Raw genomic sequence first — 19,088 nt, 5'->3', positions numbered from 1 at the left:
TTTTTTTAATGCAACACAATCCCCACTGCGGCCCAAAGGCTGCGGGACAGCGGTGATTCTGAGAGGCCAGAGCCGGTGTTGTGTCAAATTATGCACCCCCATCATGAAATGCCCCCCTTGTCACGGGAACGCGCATTTCTAAATGACACGTTTACACCTTAAAACGATGTTTAAAACGAAAAGCAAACGTTCAGGGTTTTTATTAATGGTAATTTTCAGACTGTGAGTTGTTTAGTGGTTGCTCATATAGTCTTGATTCTTGTGGTTAAACTTTTCGCTCCGTATTTGATGGTAGTGGTGTCGAAATTCATTCGTCACTTCCTTTTCAGTTTTTTTTATTTGTATTATTGTTACGTCCTGTCTGTATACACGTGCTTTAAAATGTATTGTTTAATTTGACATATTTGTCATATAATAATCAAAATATATGTTTACAAATGTTACATAGTCTTTGTAAGCATATTTTTGCCACGTTATGCACCCCTTGCTATCTTACATAATAAAAGTGTCACATTCATGAGACTTGCTCCATTCATTGGTACTAGTCCTACAACTATACCCTAAAAAATGCTTGAGGGTGGGATTAATACAAACATCTTTTTGGGTGGGGTGCATTTTATGACAGGCCTGGTTATCACAATATGCCCCCCCTTGCTATCTTACCAAATAAAAGAGTCACATTCATGAAACTTGCTCCATTCATTGGTACTAGTCCTACAACTATACCCTGAAAAATGCTTGAGGGTGGGAATAATACAAACATCTTTTTGGGTGGGGTGCATTTTATGACAGGCCTGGTTATCACAATATGCCCCCCCTTGCTATCTTACAAAATAAAAGTGTCACATTCATGATACTTGCTCCATTCATTGGTACTAGTCCTACAACTATACCCTGAAAAATGCTTGAGGGTGGGAATAATACAAACATATTTTTGGGTGGGGTGCATTTTACAAAATAAAAGTGTCACATTCATGAAAAAATGCATCAATGAATGGAGCAAGTTTCATGAGTTTGACACTTTTATTTTGTAAGATAGCAAGGGGGGGCATATTGTGATAACCAGGCCTGTCATAAAATGCACCCCACCCAAAAAGATGTTTGTATTATTCCCACCCTCAAGCATTTTTCAGGGTATAGTTGTAGGACTAGTACCAATGAATGGAGCAAGTTTCATGAATGTGACACTTTTATTTTGTAAGATAGCAAGGGGGGGCATATTGTGATAACCAGGCCTGTCATAAAATGCACCCCACCCAAAAAGATGTTTCTACTATTCCCACCCTCAAGCATTTTTCAGGGTATAGTTGTAGGACTAGTACCAATGAATGGAGCAAGTTTCATGAATGTGACACTTTTATTATGTAAGATAGCAAGGGGTGCATAACGTGGCAAAAATATGCTGACAAAGACTATGTAACATTTGTAAACATATATTTTGATTATTATATGACAGAAGATTAAAAAAAAAAAAAAACTGAAAAGGAAGTGAATGAATTTCGACACCACTACCATCAAATACGGAGCGAAAAGTTTAACCACAAGAATCAAGACTATTATGAGCTACCACTAAACAACTCACAGTCTGAAAATTACCATTAATAAAAACCCTGAACGTTTACGTTTCGTTTTAAACATCGTTTTAAGGTGTAAACGTGTCATTTAGAAATGCGCGTTCCCGTGACAAGGGGGGCATTTCATGATGGGGGTGCATAATTTGACACAACACCGGGACAAAACACCCAAGTCCCCCCTCACCAGCAGCGTCCCATCCGCTGCTTTATATATCCAGTCTATGATCCGCTGCCTCTGGCGATGTTTACACATTTTTTTTCATGAAAACTGTAAGGGAGGTGTCCGCGTTGCTGAGGTGAATGCAGAGATAAGCGTATTTTGAGGAAGAAGACCAGGAGGAGGAGGAGGAGGAGGAGGGCGAGATGAGAGTGGATGGAGAGAGAGAGAGTGGGACCCGGATGCTGATGCGAGTGAGACGAAGGAAGGAAGAGGAGAGAGGAAAATATCGATTTACGGCAAGAAAACCGAAGGGAGTGTAATTCAGGGGGGCCTTTTACCCTACGTGAACTATTATTAAAAGTGAGGTTGGGGAAATAAGGCAGTTGATAAAAGTGCGAGGTTATCTGCGGATATTTTTTTACCTGTGTATCCGCCGGTGAGGAGGGAGGACACGCCAAAGGAGAGAGGAGAAGATGCTGTGATCTGCAGGGATGTAGAGAGACGGGGGAGAGTCAGGGAGGGGGAGGACTACGCTACGCTAAAATATGGTTGTTTTGCTAGGAATTTCACCTCGAAATATTGTGAGAATGCGGAGGCCGTGTGATAAATCTAACCGTTTGGCGTTGAACTTCCGGAGGAGTCGGTTTTTTTGACAGCGAGACGGCCGTTGGTCCATCCGTTGAAGCTAAAGCTAGCCTCGCTGCTGTGTGGGAGAGCGGCGGCGAGGCTAAAATATAGCATGTTGTTGCACCTGTGAAAGGCCTGACAGAGAGAATAAAACAGATTTAATTATCAGTGCTAACAACCAACTGGCGTATTTTGACATTTTGTTGGTTAGACACGACCAGCAAATGATATAAATCTTTCCAACCTACGTGGAAAAACACGTTAACGTTCCTCTAATACGATAATTTTCTTATCAAGCGTAATATCTACTTAACGTCATTATACAAATAAGCTAATGTACAGGAGTAAAACTCTTTAGTTTGTCATGTTTATCTTTAGGGTAGTGTTCAGTATTTAACGCATACAACAGCCTTGTAACTGGCTGTCATCTCAGTTTCTCTTCTTCAACGTTATACATGTTAACTGTGCTTCAGAACAACTATATTTAGCTTTGTGTATTAACCAGATTTGGATAAAGAATGTTCATGTATCACCCATATGTCAGCACCATTTTGCAGTTTTTAAGCATTCACCCAGTCAGTGTATCAGTATTATCACTGAAATAAAATCTGCTAAATTGAGCACCATCTTGTAACTGTATAAGCTGTATAATATCACAGTGATTGCAATAGCCACTGTGCAGATAGAGTAGTGTGTTAGCCTCCTTCAAGAGCAGTATGAGTAAGGAACTGTCTCTGAGTCAGTCAGCTCAATATGTTGGGCCCTACCGACTGGAGAAAACACTGGGGAAGGGACAGACAGGTGAGTAAACCCGGCTGGATTTTAAACTACTAAATGTAGACATTTAAACTCTAGATGACGCGTCTTTCAAACATGTCTGTGTCTTATTTTTGCCTCTACATTTTCTATTTCAGGACTGGTCAAGCTCGGGGTCCATTGTATTACGGGTCAGAAGGTAGCGGTCAAAATAGTCAACAGAGAGAAGCTGTCTGAGTCAGTCCTGATGAAGGTACAGTATGAAGCTCGTCAGGTCGTTGCAGTGATCATAATGCTGATTTTAATCAAGATGCTTTACACAAACTGCTCCAATCTCTATATTTAACTTCTGTATTCTTCTGGCTTGTGTGCTCTCTGCTTTAATATCTTCAGCTCTTTTTCTGCACATCTGTCTCTTCTCTCTAACCAGGTTGAGAGGGAGATTGCCATTCTGAAACTGATTGAGCATCCGCATGTGTTGAAGCTGCATGATGTTTACGAGAATAACAAATACCTGTGAGTTTCCTCTGCATTCAAAAGAGCCCCACAACTGCGCTCTATGCAGTCTGCATGCTTTATTCTGTGGCTGAATACTGAACTTTGGAGCAGGCTGGGTATTAATATTACTCCTATGAACTATATTAATCTCCTATTCGTCAAATCTCCCTTTTCACTTGTTTCTGCTTCGTCTCTTGCATTAAATCTTAAATGTTTTTGATTTATCTTGAAGAAAATATTCACTAAAATGTTAAAATAAAGATCTTTCAGAATAGACAGGTATGTTAGCTTAAAGTGAAGGCATAACAAAATAAATTACAAGATTTCATATCAATATTTTAGACCAATAATCATACATCCAAAATGCGTAGTATCTAAAACTATAAGAGTGTCTTCAATAAAAAAAAAAAATCTATTTTATACAATTTTTGGTCCCTACTACTGTCTTTTTGAAATCACACTGTTCTTCCTTAATGTTGAAAGGTACCTGGTGTTGGAGCATGTGTCGGGGGGGGAGCTGTTTGACTACCTGGTGAAGAAGGGCCGGCTGACTCCGAAAGAGGCCAGAAAGTTCTTCAGGCAGATCATCTCTGCTTTGGATTTCTGCCACAGTCATTCCATCTGGTGGGTTTCTTTGCTGAGAGAGCAGTGGTCCTTAAATGAAACTCTTGAATGAAGAATCCATGCCAAGTTGATGTGTCATGGAAGAATAAATCAGAAGCTGTCTTAGTCAGTTACATCAAAAATGAATCATAAACATCTCATTCTAATACTGACTCAATGTTTGCAGGCACTTTTCATCCTTAAATATCATTTGGACACATTTTTGTCAGCAAATCAAGTTATACATTAGTGGATTGTGTAGCATGAACAGTTGAAAAGCGATAACCAGTACTGGAAATCTTACAGTTTCTGTTGTGTTTGTGTCAACAGTCACAGAGACCTGAAGCCTGAGAACCTGCTCCTGGATGAAAAGAACAACATCCGTATCGCTGACTTTGGCATGGCCTCCCTACAGGTGGGGGACAGTCTGTTAGAGACCAGCTGTGGGTGAGTACCAAGTGTTTGAGTGTGCTGTTAATGAGTACACCCATTTTGAAGTATTTTGTATTTCAGAAACAGTGTATATCAATGCATAACATAATGAATTCCTCATGATAAAGAGTACATAATGTGCCACTTTTTAAAATACTACTTATTATTAGTAATTACTGCCAATTATTCCAGAATTGCATGCATAACAATTGTGCTTTTTTCTTTCATTTTAGATCACCACATTATGCTTGCCCTGAAGTCATACGGGTGGGTTTTTCTCAAATGTTGGCACCTGTAATATAAACCATGCAGATGTTAATTCTACAGTCATTTAGGAGATGTCTTAGATAAGCCCCTAATGAGCTGAAATTAAATCCGTGAATTGAATCAATCAAAGTCACTCATATTGCGTTTTTAGTCAGTGTATGATTCATTCTTTCTGTCGCAGGGAGAGAAATATGACGGGCGGAGAGCAGATGTGTGGAGCTGTGGGGTCATCCTTTTTGCTCTACTGGTGGTGAGTCTTTTGCTCCCATTTCACAACACAGTTTGGTCCTTTTGTAAAGACCCCTTTATGTTTCTGCAGTCTTCCTTCCCCTTCTTCAAGTCAGGTTTATTTTTACCACTTTTTTTGTCCTTTTCATCCCATCCTTTCTCCTACAGGGTGCCCTGCCCTTTGACCATGACAATTTACGGCAGCTCCTGGAGAAGGTGAAGAGCGGGGTGTTCCACATGCCCCACTTCATCCCCCCGGACTGTCAGTCCCTGCTGAAGGGTATGATTGAGGTCAACCCCGAAAAGAGGCTCACGGTAAGAGACTGGGCTCACACCAGGCTCAGAAACATGGGGTCTAAATGCCTTCTAAAAAAGTTGAATTTATATCATTCCTATATTTAGACTGTTTCCAAAGATAATTTTGTCAGATTTACACCTGTGTTACGATACGATATACTTTATTGTCCCCTTAAGGAAATGTGTTCTGGACTCTGTCCTGCGGTTCCGCATACATCTACATATACAAACATAATAAACATTCAAATACATACACATATCATCACTCATACACCGTTCGCACAAACACAATACACAGACGCACATACTGACAATGGCGACCTATTGCACAACCCTCATGGTCAACATTTAAAAGTATTAAATTGTCCTCTTCAAATTGCGGTTTGCCTTTTATTCCTACTTTATGAATTTATCTGAATTGACAATATGTTCATGGTACATTTACATTCCTGTAGTTGTCATTGTAGAGAATGAAAAAATAGAACCTAATTACAGGAAATAAAATACAGGATGATCACATAAGAAAGAACAGACTCCCAGAATGTTCCTATTAAATTATAGAAATGTTTCCTTTTCTTATGCAAGGGGACGTTATGCTTTATGTTAACCTAATTTAAGATGATTAAATTGATCGTTTTGCCCCAAAAATGATTGTCGCTGAATTCCTATTTTTAAAACAATAGTTGTTTCTTAAAAATAAAATGTGATTCAAACCAAGCCATTTTAAGAGTTCCAAGCATATTTGAATGATTCATATGGATAATATCATGAATCACACCTACAGTATTTAGCAGGATAATCGTGACATGTAATTAAAAAATATCGTCCAATGCCTTAACAGAAATCAGAATAACGCATGTAATTGTGATTTAATGTATAATACTGATGAGGAGTTTGAAAGAAAAGTATCTGGTGTGAGGTGTTTACACAGCACAGCTCCGCGGCCATCTGGCTGCGAACAGACTGTAGGAGCTAATGGCCCAATCTGCCCTGTCACCCTTTACAGCTAGAGGCCATCCAGAAACACGCCTGGTATCTGTGAGTATACGCTCTCTTTTTACATACTGGACTGTTGAATGAAATACTAATCTAAAGCGATGTTTGGTCATTTTTAATTATTCGTTATATCTGTGTCATTCATGTGTGTTTCACGGTGTGTGTGTGTCTCTCCCAGGGGTGGTCGTAATGAGCCGTGTCCCGAGCAACCTCCTCCCAGGCGAGTGTGTGTGAAGCGAATCTCTTCCCTGACGGAGCTGGACCCAGATGTGTTGGACAGCATGCACTCGCTCGGATGTTTCCGAGACCGAGGCAAGCTCACGCGTGATTTGCAATGTGAAGAGTAAGTATTTAACATAACTGTGTTTAACCGTGAACGCCGCGTGACCTGGAAAACACTCACACTTACTTACATAATGAAGTGCAAGTGAACAGCCCTGCAGTACAACCACTACTGCTCTAATTACAATGGACAGTAATGAGGTTATGTTATAAAACGATTTGAAACTGTTGAAAGATTATTAATATATATGTTGAGGAGAAAAAAAGTATTATGTAACTATTATGTAAGACTATACAGTACGTGAAAAATCTACATAAAACAGAACAGATGAATCTAAGTTATGCTAAATGCATTTATTAAAGACTGCAGTATTTGAGTTACTATTATTCTGCTCACACATTCATGTACTTCATTTATGATTTTTTGTACTCCTGTGTATTGTGGACAGATATTTTGAGAGCTGTGTGAAAGCAGAAGGGGATACAGTTTCCTCTCCAAAATGCCATGTGAAACGTTAGTGAAAGAAAGCAAGATGGCGGATGAAGCTGTGTGATCCACACCTTACACAAATCAAAGTCATGGTGCAGTCAGGTGCTCATTGAGAAAACAAAGCAATATTTAAATAATGATTTGTGCACAAAAAAAGCCTGTGTTTTGTTGTTTTGAAGTGGAAAACGCTGGAGATCAGGCACCTCAACATACCTCACCATAACACATAGTTATAGTAGGAGTAGTTATGTGGACCGATGTCTATGTTCTTCTGTTTGTGTCTCAGAGAAAACCAGGAGAAGATGATCTATTACCTGCTGCTGGACAGGAAAGAGCGCTACCCCAGCTATGAGGACGAGGACTTGCCACCGCGCAATGACGTAGGTCAGTCAATAGGGGGCAGGAGGGATCCACTCAACGCAGGGAGCTGCTTTTTACCAGTCTAGGTTTCTGTGAAGAGATTTTACCAGAGTGTGTGAGTCTGGGGCCAAACACAGGTACCCTCAGAATTATTTACACACTATTGGCTTTTGGATAAGATATTTGTACAGATAGCCATTAGACCAAGAAGTTAGTCAATGTCATCCCCACCATTAGCATTGGCCTAAAGCCTCTGGTTCTGTCTTCAAAAATCATTTAATATTGGTCAAAACTGGACAAAACTGGGTGAAGACAGCTATTATTTTTGATTAAATAAAGCTACATTTATCACAGTCACAGATGGCGCACAGAGCCAGTGGGAAAATCACACTTTTGAGTACTGTAAAAGAGAAAATAAATGCATAGTGACAACAGAGCGAGATGATGAAGATGAAGCCACATTTCTTACTAACAGGAAGCAATAGGGTTTATTTATTTAAAAACACCTTACCAGTACCACTTCAGGGGAAAGAAACAAAGCATATTTTTCAGAGTGAAAGTTGCCCAACGTATCCTGCAATGTAAGTAAAAACTTAGCCTAAAACTGCAAATAAATGTCGGTCTATCCTTTAGACTTTAACTTTATGTCGGTGCTCCACAGCAGACCCTCCTCGAAAGCGCGTTGACTCTCCGATGCTGACGCGCCACGGCCGCTGTCGCCCCGAGAGGAAAAGCCTCGAGGTGCTCAGTGTTACTGAGCAGGGGTCCCCTACCCCGCCTCGCAGGGCCCTGGACACAGCTGCACACAGCCAGAGGTACATATAGTATGCTAACACACATGCATTACACACAGCTTCTTGTTGCTCATACTCTTTCTTTGCTGACAATCCTTTGACCTCCGCTCTGTTCCCCAGGTCTCGCTCAGTCAGCGGAGCATCAACCGGTCTCTCCTCCAGTCCTCTCAGCAGTCCCAGGGTAAGGGCCTGGTGGCCAAACTTCGACAAACTGTACATATTGAACTGTTGCATTGATTACCTGCACTGTCTTTGATCAGAATGCAAGCATGCATTTTGTATTATTTAACTCCCCCAGGATAGACTCACAATAATCAGGCCATTGAACGACCCCCCCCCTGCTTGATTACAATTTGATTTGGTGTAGAATTCCCTTTGTGTGACTATCCCTTGGCTGCAGCTCAGCAATGCTACACTGTCTGGGAAGCCTAATATTAGCTTAAGATAAGCTTCAGGAAGCATATTTACACAGAACAAGAACTGTCCATTTTGGCCAGTATCACTTACATTTAAAGTACATTAAGAAGGGATCACTTACAGTTACTGGCAGTATGAACAGGAGGAATGATTACACGCACAGAAACTCTTCTGATGGACCCCTGGCTATTGTTTTAAGACAGTCTTCAAAGTTCCTATCCTTTAAACTAAAGCCTCAATGTTATGTGTGTGCTTCAGTGTTGCCCAATCAGCAGAGGCCACATGGTTAGCATTTCCATCGAGCCCTAGAGTGAACATTTAGGTCATGTCATATTCTGATAGTTTGTTGATAACAGTGCCGTTAACCAATTTGTCGTTTTGAATTTTGAAGTATTGCTGACATTAGGACTGGACTGTAATTTAAAGTTATTTATTATGTATTCATTAGTTTTGTGACAATATTCCCATGTTATATAAACAAATGTAGATCTTAACAATGTCTAAGAATTTCATAAATACTGCTAATCATGTGTGTTTTTTAACAGTAAAAATCATCATAACACTAAGTAGTTTCAACATGTGTTTAGCTATCAATATCAGTGTGCTGTGCCTTAAACTGCTTTTATAAAAATGTAACCACATTCACGACCCCCTCAAGTATCCATTTATCAAGTCTTCAGTCATTCTTACACATCATCACCACCACACCAGTTCCTCAGATTAAATCTCACCCGACAGGAGGTTTGTGTGGCATTCTTCTTCTGTCTTCATGTCACTTATCTTCCTCATCATGCATGAACTAGTTGTGTGCACCATTCTCAAGAATATAACATCGAACCTTTAAAAAGAGGATTAATTGAGGTTTATTGGATAGTTCGCTCATGTTCTAAAACAGTCCATAGATGGTGAATAATTCATCCTTAACTGCAAGCAATAACATCTTCACTGCCACTGTCTTTAGTCACTAAATGTTTAACCCAGTCACTACCACAATCACATGAAATATAAAGAGCACAAAAAGATTAAAGCGCAGATGTCACCATTGGTAGTATTGCATTTGACACTTTCACTACTCACAAGATGCACTCTTTTGTCATGAAGCATGATATTCATCTCCATCCTTTCTCCATGTTCCATCCCCTCTCTTTCTTGGTATCCATCTCCCCCATCCCCCCACCCCACAAATCCCCCCCCTTCCCAGTCCTATCAAAGCCCCATCTTCACTTTCAGCCAATCAGACGTCACCTCAGCCACCGCCACCCTCCTCTCAAAGGAGTCCAAACAGGGAAACGCCACCACTCCTCGCTCCGCACGGGCTCATGAAAAGCCCAAAGCTCCCCCCAACCCAAAGACCCAGACCCTGCCCACCAAGGGACCGGCCGACCGACCCCACCTGCAGCCCATCAAATCCCTGCCTCTGCACAACCCATCCTCCCGCTCACCCTCCCCTTCTCCGCTCCTGTCACCCATCCCTCGTTTCTTCTTCCCCTCGTCTTCTGTCCTTAAGTCAGTGACTAAGAGCTTCTACCCAAACTCTGCCCACTCTGTGCCGCAGGTTACCCCCCAGGGCTCTCCGTTGCCCACGCCCTTGGGCACCCCTGTCCACCACCCTCACCACCCCTCCTCTACCCCGCCCTCCTCTTCCTCGTCCTCATCCTCCTCGCGGGCGGAGGGAGGGGGAGGGGTGGGCTCTCTGTCGCTGACCCCGCCCTCCAGTCCCGGGGGGGGAAGCGGCATGGCGGCCAGCAGCTCCGCCCACTGGAGGACCCGCCTCAATTCTTTCAAGAACAACCTGCTGGGCTCGCCGCGTTTCCATCGGCGCAAGATGCAGGGTGAGTTTGTAGGAAGGAATGTGGAGGTGTCGTGATTTTAAGGTCTCAACATTATCTGCACCAGAGTTGACTAAACTAACAAACTGTAGCTCATCAGCTTTAAGAAGTGTTTTCTACTTACACAATAGGACATATTCACTATATGATTATCATGGCCAAATCAATAACAGCGACTATAATATTGAGATAACTATTGAAATAATACAAACAAATACTGCTTTAAGTCATATTCATCTTTCATCTTGTCATCTTGCCTTTTATTTTGTCAAATAAATTACACTTTTGTGTGCGTGGGGTCTTTGGGGAGGGAGACAAAGCGAGAAAGGAAAAAGCAGAAATGATTAAGGAGGCGCTGGATTATTTACACATGTTTCACAGAGGTTCGGAAACTTTTCAGAACACATACCAAATCAAATTTCCCAAGCACCACTTCCCACTGCTGAAACAATTAAAGAGCCACCTTAGCTATACAGTATACAGCCTTTGCTGTTCCTCTGGCCCTGTTAATCCTAGAACTGCGGTAAAGTTTGTTTGAGGTTGGATATTCAACATTCACTCCGCTCTTAATACTCAGTTTCACAGACTGCCAGCATTTGAAGCTCATATCTAATCCAGCCCTTACTCTTTACCACAGGGCTTCACTTAGGGACCATCAACAAATCACTGTATGAACGACACAAAGCCAATGTTATCGCCGCCGTGCTAACTGAACCATATTAGTGACATAATGCTAAAAACTTGTATACAATTAATTAGTATGATGTGCCATGAATAATTTATTCCAAATCAATGCAGCATTGTATTACTACACTGGCCAAGTAGCACACACTTTTCTTTATTGGATTTTAGTCAACTTCCTTTTTATATTAATATTTCCATTAAAGAAGAGGTGTGTCCTACTTGTCCAGTGAAGTAATTCAATGCCATTGGGTCACAGGAAATTGAAGCTAATGAAAATAAATCAAATTCTTCAACCAACTAAAATCTGAAATTGCACTTAAATATACATATAAAAGAGAATGTGGGCTAACATCCAATAAAAAAAAGGTGTGTCCTACTAGTTATACAACGCTGCATCGATTCAGAGTCAGAGGGTGTTTCTCAATGTCGAGGAAGGCTGCTCCAGAGCCACTATTTCAAGCACCTTAAAATCCCCACAATGCTTTGCGCACGGACCAATTTCCCCAAATCTGTGGCGGAAGATGTAAGGCGGGGCCTCTCATATGACGCACACCTGCACACTTGCTCGCCTGTTCCACTCTTCGTTTTCCGAATGCCAGGAAGTATTCTTGCCTCGCTTCTGAAGCAAGCGACTCGGAAGACATGTGCTACCAAGCAAGCGTACTCGACATTGAGAAACACCCTAAGACCGCGGAGTCTACACATGTGCAGCCTCGAAATTTCTCGCTACGAAGTACGCCGGCCTCGGTAGAATTCCAAGTATGCTGGACATTGGAACAGTACTTCGGCGGCACTCGATTACGTATGCTTGAAATAGTGGCTCTGGAGCAGCTTTACTCGACATTGAGAAACGGCCTTAAAATCCCCACAATGCTTTGCGCACGGACCATGTTCCAAATCTTTGGCGGAAATCGCGCTCCATTTAAGGCGGGGCCTCGCATATGACGCACACCTGCACACCTGTTAGCCTGTTCCACAATTCTTTGTTTTCCGAGGTTAGGAAGGATTCTTGCCTCGCTTCTGAAGCAAGTGACTCGGAAGACATGTGCTACAAAGGAAGCGTCCTCGACATTGAGAAACACCCATTGAGTCACATTAAATAGATAATAATTATTTTGTACCACACCATACTTTTCACTTATATGGGCAAGGTAGCACAATGTCTTTCAAATGGTAATTTATTATTGGGAAGTGAAACCCTTTGGTTTAGAGCGAGGACTGGGTCTGCTGACGGTCTGTGACACTGGGTGAGATGACCCTCTGGATCCAGGACATTATTCCGAATATCCAACCTGAAACTAACTTCACCGCCGTAGTTCCAGATTGCTGTAGCCTAGCCTGGTAACATCTTCTCATTTTCTTTCTAGAAGTGGCGCCGCATGGCACCTCAACTGCCGACCCCTCTTCAGCAATGAAAGGTTCGTCTTTCAGGGTCGTGTTGTCAGTTGCCTCTCGACTGTATTTTTTATAGTTATTATAGTTAATCCAAAATTTAAATTTATTCTGTTTTAATCATTGACTGAAGATTTAGAATCTGACTGCGTTAAGCTAAGTTAGTTAATTTCATGCTGTGTGTCAGACATGACATCATTTCATTACTAAAACATTCAAATGATTAACAACTCATTTTTACACTTTCATTGTATTTTGATGTGTAAAAGTAAAAAATAACTGTTACTCAAAAATAATTAAATGACACATTTTCGGACTCGGGCCAGTTGGAGGGCACTTTTGGGTATGGCAAGACTCTTCTGTACCACCAGGTGAAACAAGCGGACCAAAACAATAATATTATGTGTATTATTAGAATAATATCCATCTTTAATTTGTTTTTAGTATCATGCTATCATGATGTCGTTCTAACACTTACAAACATCCATTTTCTGTTCCAGCATACAGTGTCCTGACCTCTTTAACCGCATGGATCATATCTTAATATTTCTTTCCCTCTGGCTTCCAGTTGAAGATCATCTATTGAACTGCTAATGTTAAAAGTGAGTTGTCTCTTTCAGTTCCTACATCAGAAGACATGTCCAGTCTAACACCAGAATCCAGCCCTGAGTAAGTCGAGATAAACGTGTGGAGTTGTTTTAACTCTTGAAGGCTTTGTGTTGGTGAGTTTTTTTTTTGGCTCTGTGTATTTGCTTCTACTGTATATGTTTTCTGTCTGGCTGCCAGGCTGGCTAAGAAGTCGTGGTTCGGGAACTTCATCGGCCTGGAGAAGGAGGAGCAGATCTTCGTCGTGATCAGAGACAAACCTCTGAGTTCGGTCAAAGCCGACATCGTCCACGCATTCCTGTCTGTGAGTATCTGAGCTGGTCTGTCTTCATTCCTCTCACTATCAACACTTGTTTGTAGAGGCATGGCTCTCACTGGCTATAAGGACTTCACACGCACTCTCATACTGTACGCATTTCTTTCACGTTTTTTTATTATTTGAATCTTGCTCACCCGTGGCACGTTTATCTATCACTTTGCTTTCACCAATGGCTCACTCTGTCCCTCTTCTCCTCACCCTCACCCTTTGTCTCCCTATACTCACGTTTGTACCCGTACCTCTCCCGCCTCGTAAGTCTGTCGGTCTCTCTGCTTCTTCTCTCTCTCCCAACCACACAGATCCCGTCGCTCAGTCACAGCGTTCTTTCACAGACCAGTTTTCGGGCCGAGTACAAGTCCTCCGCCGGCCCTTCTGTCTTCCAGAAGCCCGTCAAATTCCAGGTGGACATTTCTTTTTCCGAAGGCGAGAGGGAGCGAGAGAGGACCGAGAGGGAGGGCAGGAGGGAGACAGGAATCTACAGCGTGACGTTCACCCTCATTTCAGGCAAGTGGACCGATCATTTAATTGGGAGTTTATTCAACTCCATTCAAATTTTTAAATAAGTTTTGGTCGTACTTACTTCAAATAAAAAAACTAGTACCCCCCCATTTCTAGTTTTAGTTAACTAGTTTCAAACTGAGTGAGGGGTTAATAAGAATTGGTTTATCTACCCTTGGACAGAGCCTGGCTAGCTGTTTCATCCTGTGTCCAGTCTTTATGCTAAGCTAACAGGCTGCTGTCTGCCATATACTTATCTAACTTTGATTCAGAAAGGGAACATTTAATAAAAACATGTTCACTTATTCTCTGATCCTGACGTTTTAAGGTTGTATTTTGTATAGACATTGAGAACTAATATCTGAAACTCATGACCTATTTGATAAATAAAAAATATATAATCTGAAAATGTTAAAGTCATACTTTCAGTTCTTAAAACGTAAGCATAATATTTTTTGCGTGACTCGGTGCATCTCCAGGTCCGAGTCGCAGGTTCAGACGAGTGGTGGAAACGATTCAAGCCCAACTTCTCAGCTCTCATGATCAACCCATGGCGCAAGCCCTATCTGGTGAGACTGCTTATTCACGCTTGTGCTTCCACCAGAGTAACAATATGACATTTTTCATGTTTGGATTTATTATTCTAGGTATGTGCAGGGGCATTGATGTGTCTTTATGTGTTTTTCTTGCCTTTTTATGTTTTTAAATATATTTTATTGACCAATACTTCATTTCCTTGTGCTTGAAAAGTCTCTTGGTATTTACAGATACAGACACATATAGGTGGCCCTAAACTAACTTATTACACCATGAGCTATCTGAATATATGCAAATGTCTTATCTCGTTCACGCTGTGGCTTTTGTAGAATCATTAAACATTAACTTATATTGTTGTTTGTTTAATTAGATTTCAAGGCTAAGGACCTTTTTCTATTCAAACCATACTCTTGAATTTTCTTGGAAATTCATAGGCTGAAGTAGTGCAGTTGATCTTTCAATAAAGGAACTGAATTTAAGGCTTACCCCCCATTTCTGTCATCAAACATTCCATTTTATCCTGCCCAGACCCATAGACACTAAAGCATGTATACGGCTGTGGCGCAGTGGCCTAGTGCGTTGGTGTTGGGATCAGGGAGCACAGGTTCAAACTCCACCGCAGTATTGAGTATGTAAGTCGCTTTGGATAAAAGCGTCTAACAAGTGACATGTAATGTATACGTCGAGAGTGACTTTCCTGTTCTCGTCTGCTGATCCCTTCCCAGATGAGAAGAACGGCCGGCCCCACGGGACCCCCACCCGCCAAAACTCGAGGCGCTCCGAGGGTGGGGGCGACAGGTGCGAGTGGGGCGACCGGGCGGACGGAGGAAGCATCGGAGGCAGCGGTGGGGTCCTGCAGCGCAGAGGCTCGGCGAAAGAGAGAACCCGACTGCTGTCCTCCAACGGAACCCAATCCCAACCGTAGGAGAGAAGTGAGTCAGCGCAGCGGGATGCCTGAACCACAGCGGGAAGAGACTTCATCTCCAAGTGTCCCTGCAAGCCATGAGCTACTCCTTTTCTTGCTTGACTAAGTTATTCAAGGTGCAAGGGTTGAGTATTTCTCTGTCACGCTTTTTTCCCCCCCCAACTCCACATTGTTTTGATCTTCTGGATCTCCAGGATTCCTACCCCTTAAATGAGAAGTGTTAAGGAGTCACCCTTTAAGGGAAAAAATATAAATGTGAATGAGCAGTTTGGTATCCCTCATAGATACAGCTTCACAGATCCAACTAGGAATTTTGAAGTGCTAATGTGCATGCCAGTTAGCAAATCAGCCTGCTAAAGGATGCTGAAATGATAGGCTAGTCTACCATATCGTCGTAATACAGTATCTGACACCAAAAAGAAGTAACAGTCTTGTGACGGTTCTCAAGATTACTCTTTAAATTAACCAGTGCGCTCATATCATTATCAAGCAACATGCAGTCCATACTGAAAGAAATATAGATGTATCTCTGCAGAAGAACCCTAAGAGTTAGCAACCTGCTCCCACGACAGTGAGGAGCTGAGCAAGAGGTCCTGATTTTCTCAGGAGAAACTACAGCCTGGAACTCCAGCGGTGTCTTCTCCTGAGCTAAAGAAAACCAACCAAGTAAGCTAAGTAAGTGAATGTGAAAATAAATATTTTTTTATTTAGTTTGTATTTATTGTTTACATATTTATTTCGAGGATGTCAGTAGCACAGTGACGGCAGTACAGACAGAAACACTCGACAGTGCCGGAGAGGGGACGTTGCTTTAAGAAGGCGTTAAAGTTCAATGTTTTGATTCTTTTTGTATTTTCTTTTTACTCAGAGACAATATGAAACAATGCATCTAAGATTTTCACGTTGGACCCTTGTTGCTCTGAACAAAAGTATTTTTTGATTTGAACAGAAATATGAACATAACTATATGAAGAAAAAAAAAACATTATGCGTGAATTGTTCCATGAACCTCATCCCTGCTGTTTGAGGCCAGAGTGAGAAGAGCATTCCTGGCCTGTGGATCAAACAGACGCCACCTTTCTCGTCAAGCTTGTCTCCTATTGCCATAGTATTTATGTACTGACTCAGAACAAAATGAAAAGACAACAAAAAAAAACACAAAGGAAATTCATCAATGGACATTTTCATGATGCCGGACTCTAAAGGCTTGCGATGTCAATTCCTCGTTGTGCAGGACTTCAAAATGGGAAGCAAGCAAAGAGTCTCCTCACCCCGGGATCCTCACTTCTTCAGTGTTCACCAACAAGCCAAGTAGTCCATCACTGCACCCACGCTCACCACCAGAGAGTCGCACCATCCTGCAAGCAGACGTAGCAGCTCGGACAGTCACGTATTCCTCCAGCACTCGATCAGACTTGTCGATGTTTTTCACCAGTCTTCCATACAGCACAATATGCAACAAAAGTGCAGAATGTTTTCAGAGAGACACACAGTGCTACAGTTATGGTTATTATTTCGTTTTTTTATATTTATTCACTAACGTATCCATCTATTTATTTTTTATTTTTTTGGTCAGGTGGTTGATTGTGTCATGTATTTGATTAGATTTAATGCCAACAAAAAGCTAATACAAGTTACCTATTTCAATTCTCATTATCACTGTTTTTTGAGCATTACTGACAAGTTGCTCTCATCTTACCTCTCTGATGATATTTGTTATGTCAACATCATATTTATCGCGCTTATCTCTGGTAACGTGTGTGTGTGTGTGTGTGTGTGTGTGTGTGTGTGTGTGTGTGTGGTGTGTGTGGGTGTGTGTGTGGTGTGTGTGTGTGGGTGTGTGTGTGTGTTGTGTGTGTGTGTGTGTGTTGTGTGTGTGTGGTGTGTGTGTGTGGTGTGTGTGTGTGTGTGTGGTGTGTGGTGTGTGTGTGTGTGTGTGTGTGTGTGTGTGTGTGTGTGTGTGTGTGTGTGTGTGTGTGTGACGGATGGATGGCGGCTGAGTGAGAGTGAGATGAAAACTTTGCAGCAGATGCATTTTGAGCATTTTAAACTGACCCAGGAATACTACATGAACTAACAGCCAAACGCTAACAGGCACATCATTTCTCTCATGCATTAAATGCTTGCTATTTCGCTTCATCTCTTGCTTTTTAGCCTTGTCCCCTTTGACCTGTCCGTCTGCCTCCTCACCCGTTGTGTAGCCTTCATCACGAGAGAAACTGTACAAAGTTGTTTGCCTCACTGTCCGTGCACACTCTTTGATTGCTCACCATCACCACTTTCATCTTTTCTCGTCACGACGTCACCTTCACTATCATTGACCCAACTCTGGCTAAGATTGTAAACTATTCTCCATTCATAAGGGTCAGTAGAATAAGGTGTATACAAAAAAAAAGAAATGTCTGTATCATAATTTAAATATAAAAAGTGCACTATTATAACTATTGCCTGTGATAAAAAGAACAATTATGATTGAATTGATGGTCAAAATAAAGAGAGATCCACCTTATTGTTATGGTTACAATAATAAACCCTAAATTCATGTGTGTGTCTATTTAGTTTCTGGGTTAAAATGTTGTCTGTTCATTTTATGTGGCTGTTTTTTTGGTACCACTTTACAATAAGACTACCCTTATAAAGGGTTTACGAATAGTTTGTAATTCATTTATTAATTTGGTTGTGAACACTTTATAAATCCTTAATAAGCTTTTATAAGACATGAGATGAACAGGGGAACTGTGACCGGTTGCTTGCCAAATAGTGAGCCCACATTTATCTGAACTGCTAAGTCTTATTAGAAATGGTAGTAACTCATTAATAAATGGGAATGTGTTTTACAATTTACAATAAGGCTCCCTTTTGGCAACTATAAATGTTAGTAACTCGTAAATAAATGGTCATAAAGAGATGCCAAGAAACATCAAGATGGAAGGGGGGGAATCAACTCAGTGAACAACAGATACCAAGGAAGGATGATGAAGAAGACGAAGTAAGCTAGGTAGCCAATATAAGGCTTTGTCATCTTGCCAAATAGTGAGCCTGTGTTGATGTATGAAAACTATTTTAGAACTGGTTTATAAATCGTTCTTAATGATTAATAAAGTGTTTACAACCTCATTATAAGCCCTTTATGAATCCTTTATAAGGGTAGTCTTATTGTAAAGTGGTACCTTTTTTTTGTATACTCTGCACAAAGGCCAACAAAGTAAGCTTTGAATAGTTATATCATCTGCATGCAAACATTATTTGATAATAATTATAACTTCAATCTCAATGGTCATTAAAGTTCAAACAAGATAAACATACGCTAACAAGTCATTATTAACCTTAGAACAGTCATTCGGCAGAAAAATGTGCCCAAGATCTACTCACTACTTCTTTCTGGAGTTTTTTTAAATTACTTCTTATGGTTTTCCTTTGATTGAAAATTTAGTTTTTCACAGTTTTCAGTGCAGAGATGGGAGTTTCTTAGTCCACTTAAAAAAACGTAACACTTTTGTTAAGAAAAATGAATCAG

General features: G+C 41.2%; 1 protein-coding gene across 7 annotated transcripts; it reads left to right on the top strand.

Annotated features, from left to right (window-relative positions):
* The first annotated feature begins 1,982 nt into the window (after window positions 1–1,982).
* Window positions 1,983–17,364, top strand: si:ch211-255p10.4 (serine/threonine-protein kinase BRSK2). Of its 7 annotated transcripts, none has more exons than XM_034119644.1 (20): window positions 1,983–3,162; window positions 3,276–3,370; window positions 3,548–3,633; window positions 4,099–4,239; window positions 4,549–4,665; window positions 4,884–4,917; window positions 5,099–5,167; window positions 5,314–5,460; window positions 6,449–6,480; window positions 6,617–6,781; window positions 7,497–7,594; window positions 8,235–8,385; window positions 8,485–8,545; window positions 10,337–10,613; window positions 12,662–12,712; window positions 13,307–13,355; window positions 13,473–13,596; window positions 13,911–14,115; window positions 14,589–14,678; window positions 15,360–17,364. In XM_034119644.1, exons 1-20 carry the CDS (start codon window positions 3,078–3,080, stop codon window positions 15,569–15,571), a joined length of 2,289 nt encoding a protein of 762 aa, XP_033975535.1. In that variant the 5' UTR covers window positions 1,983–3,077; the 3' UTR covers window positions 15,572–17,364. The 7 variants fall into 7 exon arrangements, with proteins under 7 accessions (XP_033975535.1, XP_033975534.1, XP_033975532.1 ...); XM_034119643.1 differs by having other exon boundaries at window positions 8,232–8,385; XM_034119641.1 differs by having other exon boundaries at window positions 8,232–8,385; window positions 9,983–10,613.
* The last annotated feature ends 1,724 nt before the right edge of the window (window positions 17,365–19,088 follow it).

The sequence above is a fragment of the Trematomus bernacchii genome, unplaced genomic scaffold (assembly GCF_902827165.1).
Source record: "Trematomus bernacchii unplaced genomic scaffold, fTreBer1.1, whole genome shotgun sequence".
NCBI lineage: Eukaryota > Metazoa > Chordata > Actinopteri > Perciformes > Nototheniidae > Trematomus > Trematomus bernacchii.
This window is presented reverse-complemented; position numbering and strand designations above follow the sequence as displayed.

Excerpts from the sequence above, each read along its gene's own strand:
- si:ch211-255p10.4 (XM_034119641.1), top strand. The coding sequence starts at position 3,078 with ATGAGTAAGGAACTGTCTCTGAGTCAGTCAGCTCAATATGTTGGGCCC. Across the intron at positions 3,163-3,275 it reads ACTGGGGAAGGGACAGACAG|GACTGGTCAAGCTCGGGGTC; the intron begins GTGAGTAAACCC and ends TTTCTATTTCAG. Across the intron at positions 3,371-3,547 it reads CTGAGTCAGTCCTGATGAAG|GTTGAGAGGGAGATTGCCAT; the intron begins GTACAGTATGAA and ends CTCTCTAACCAG.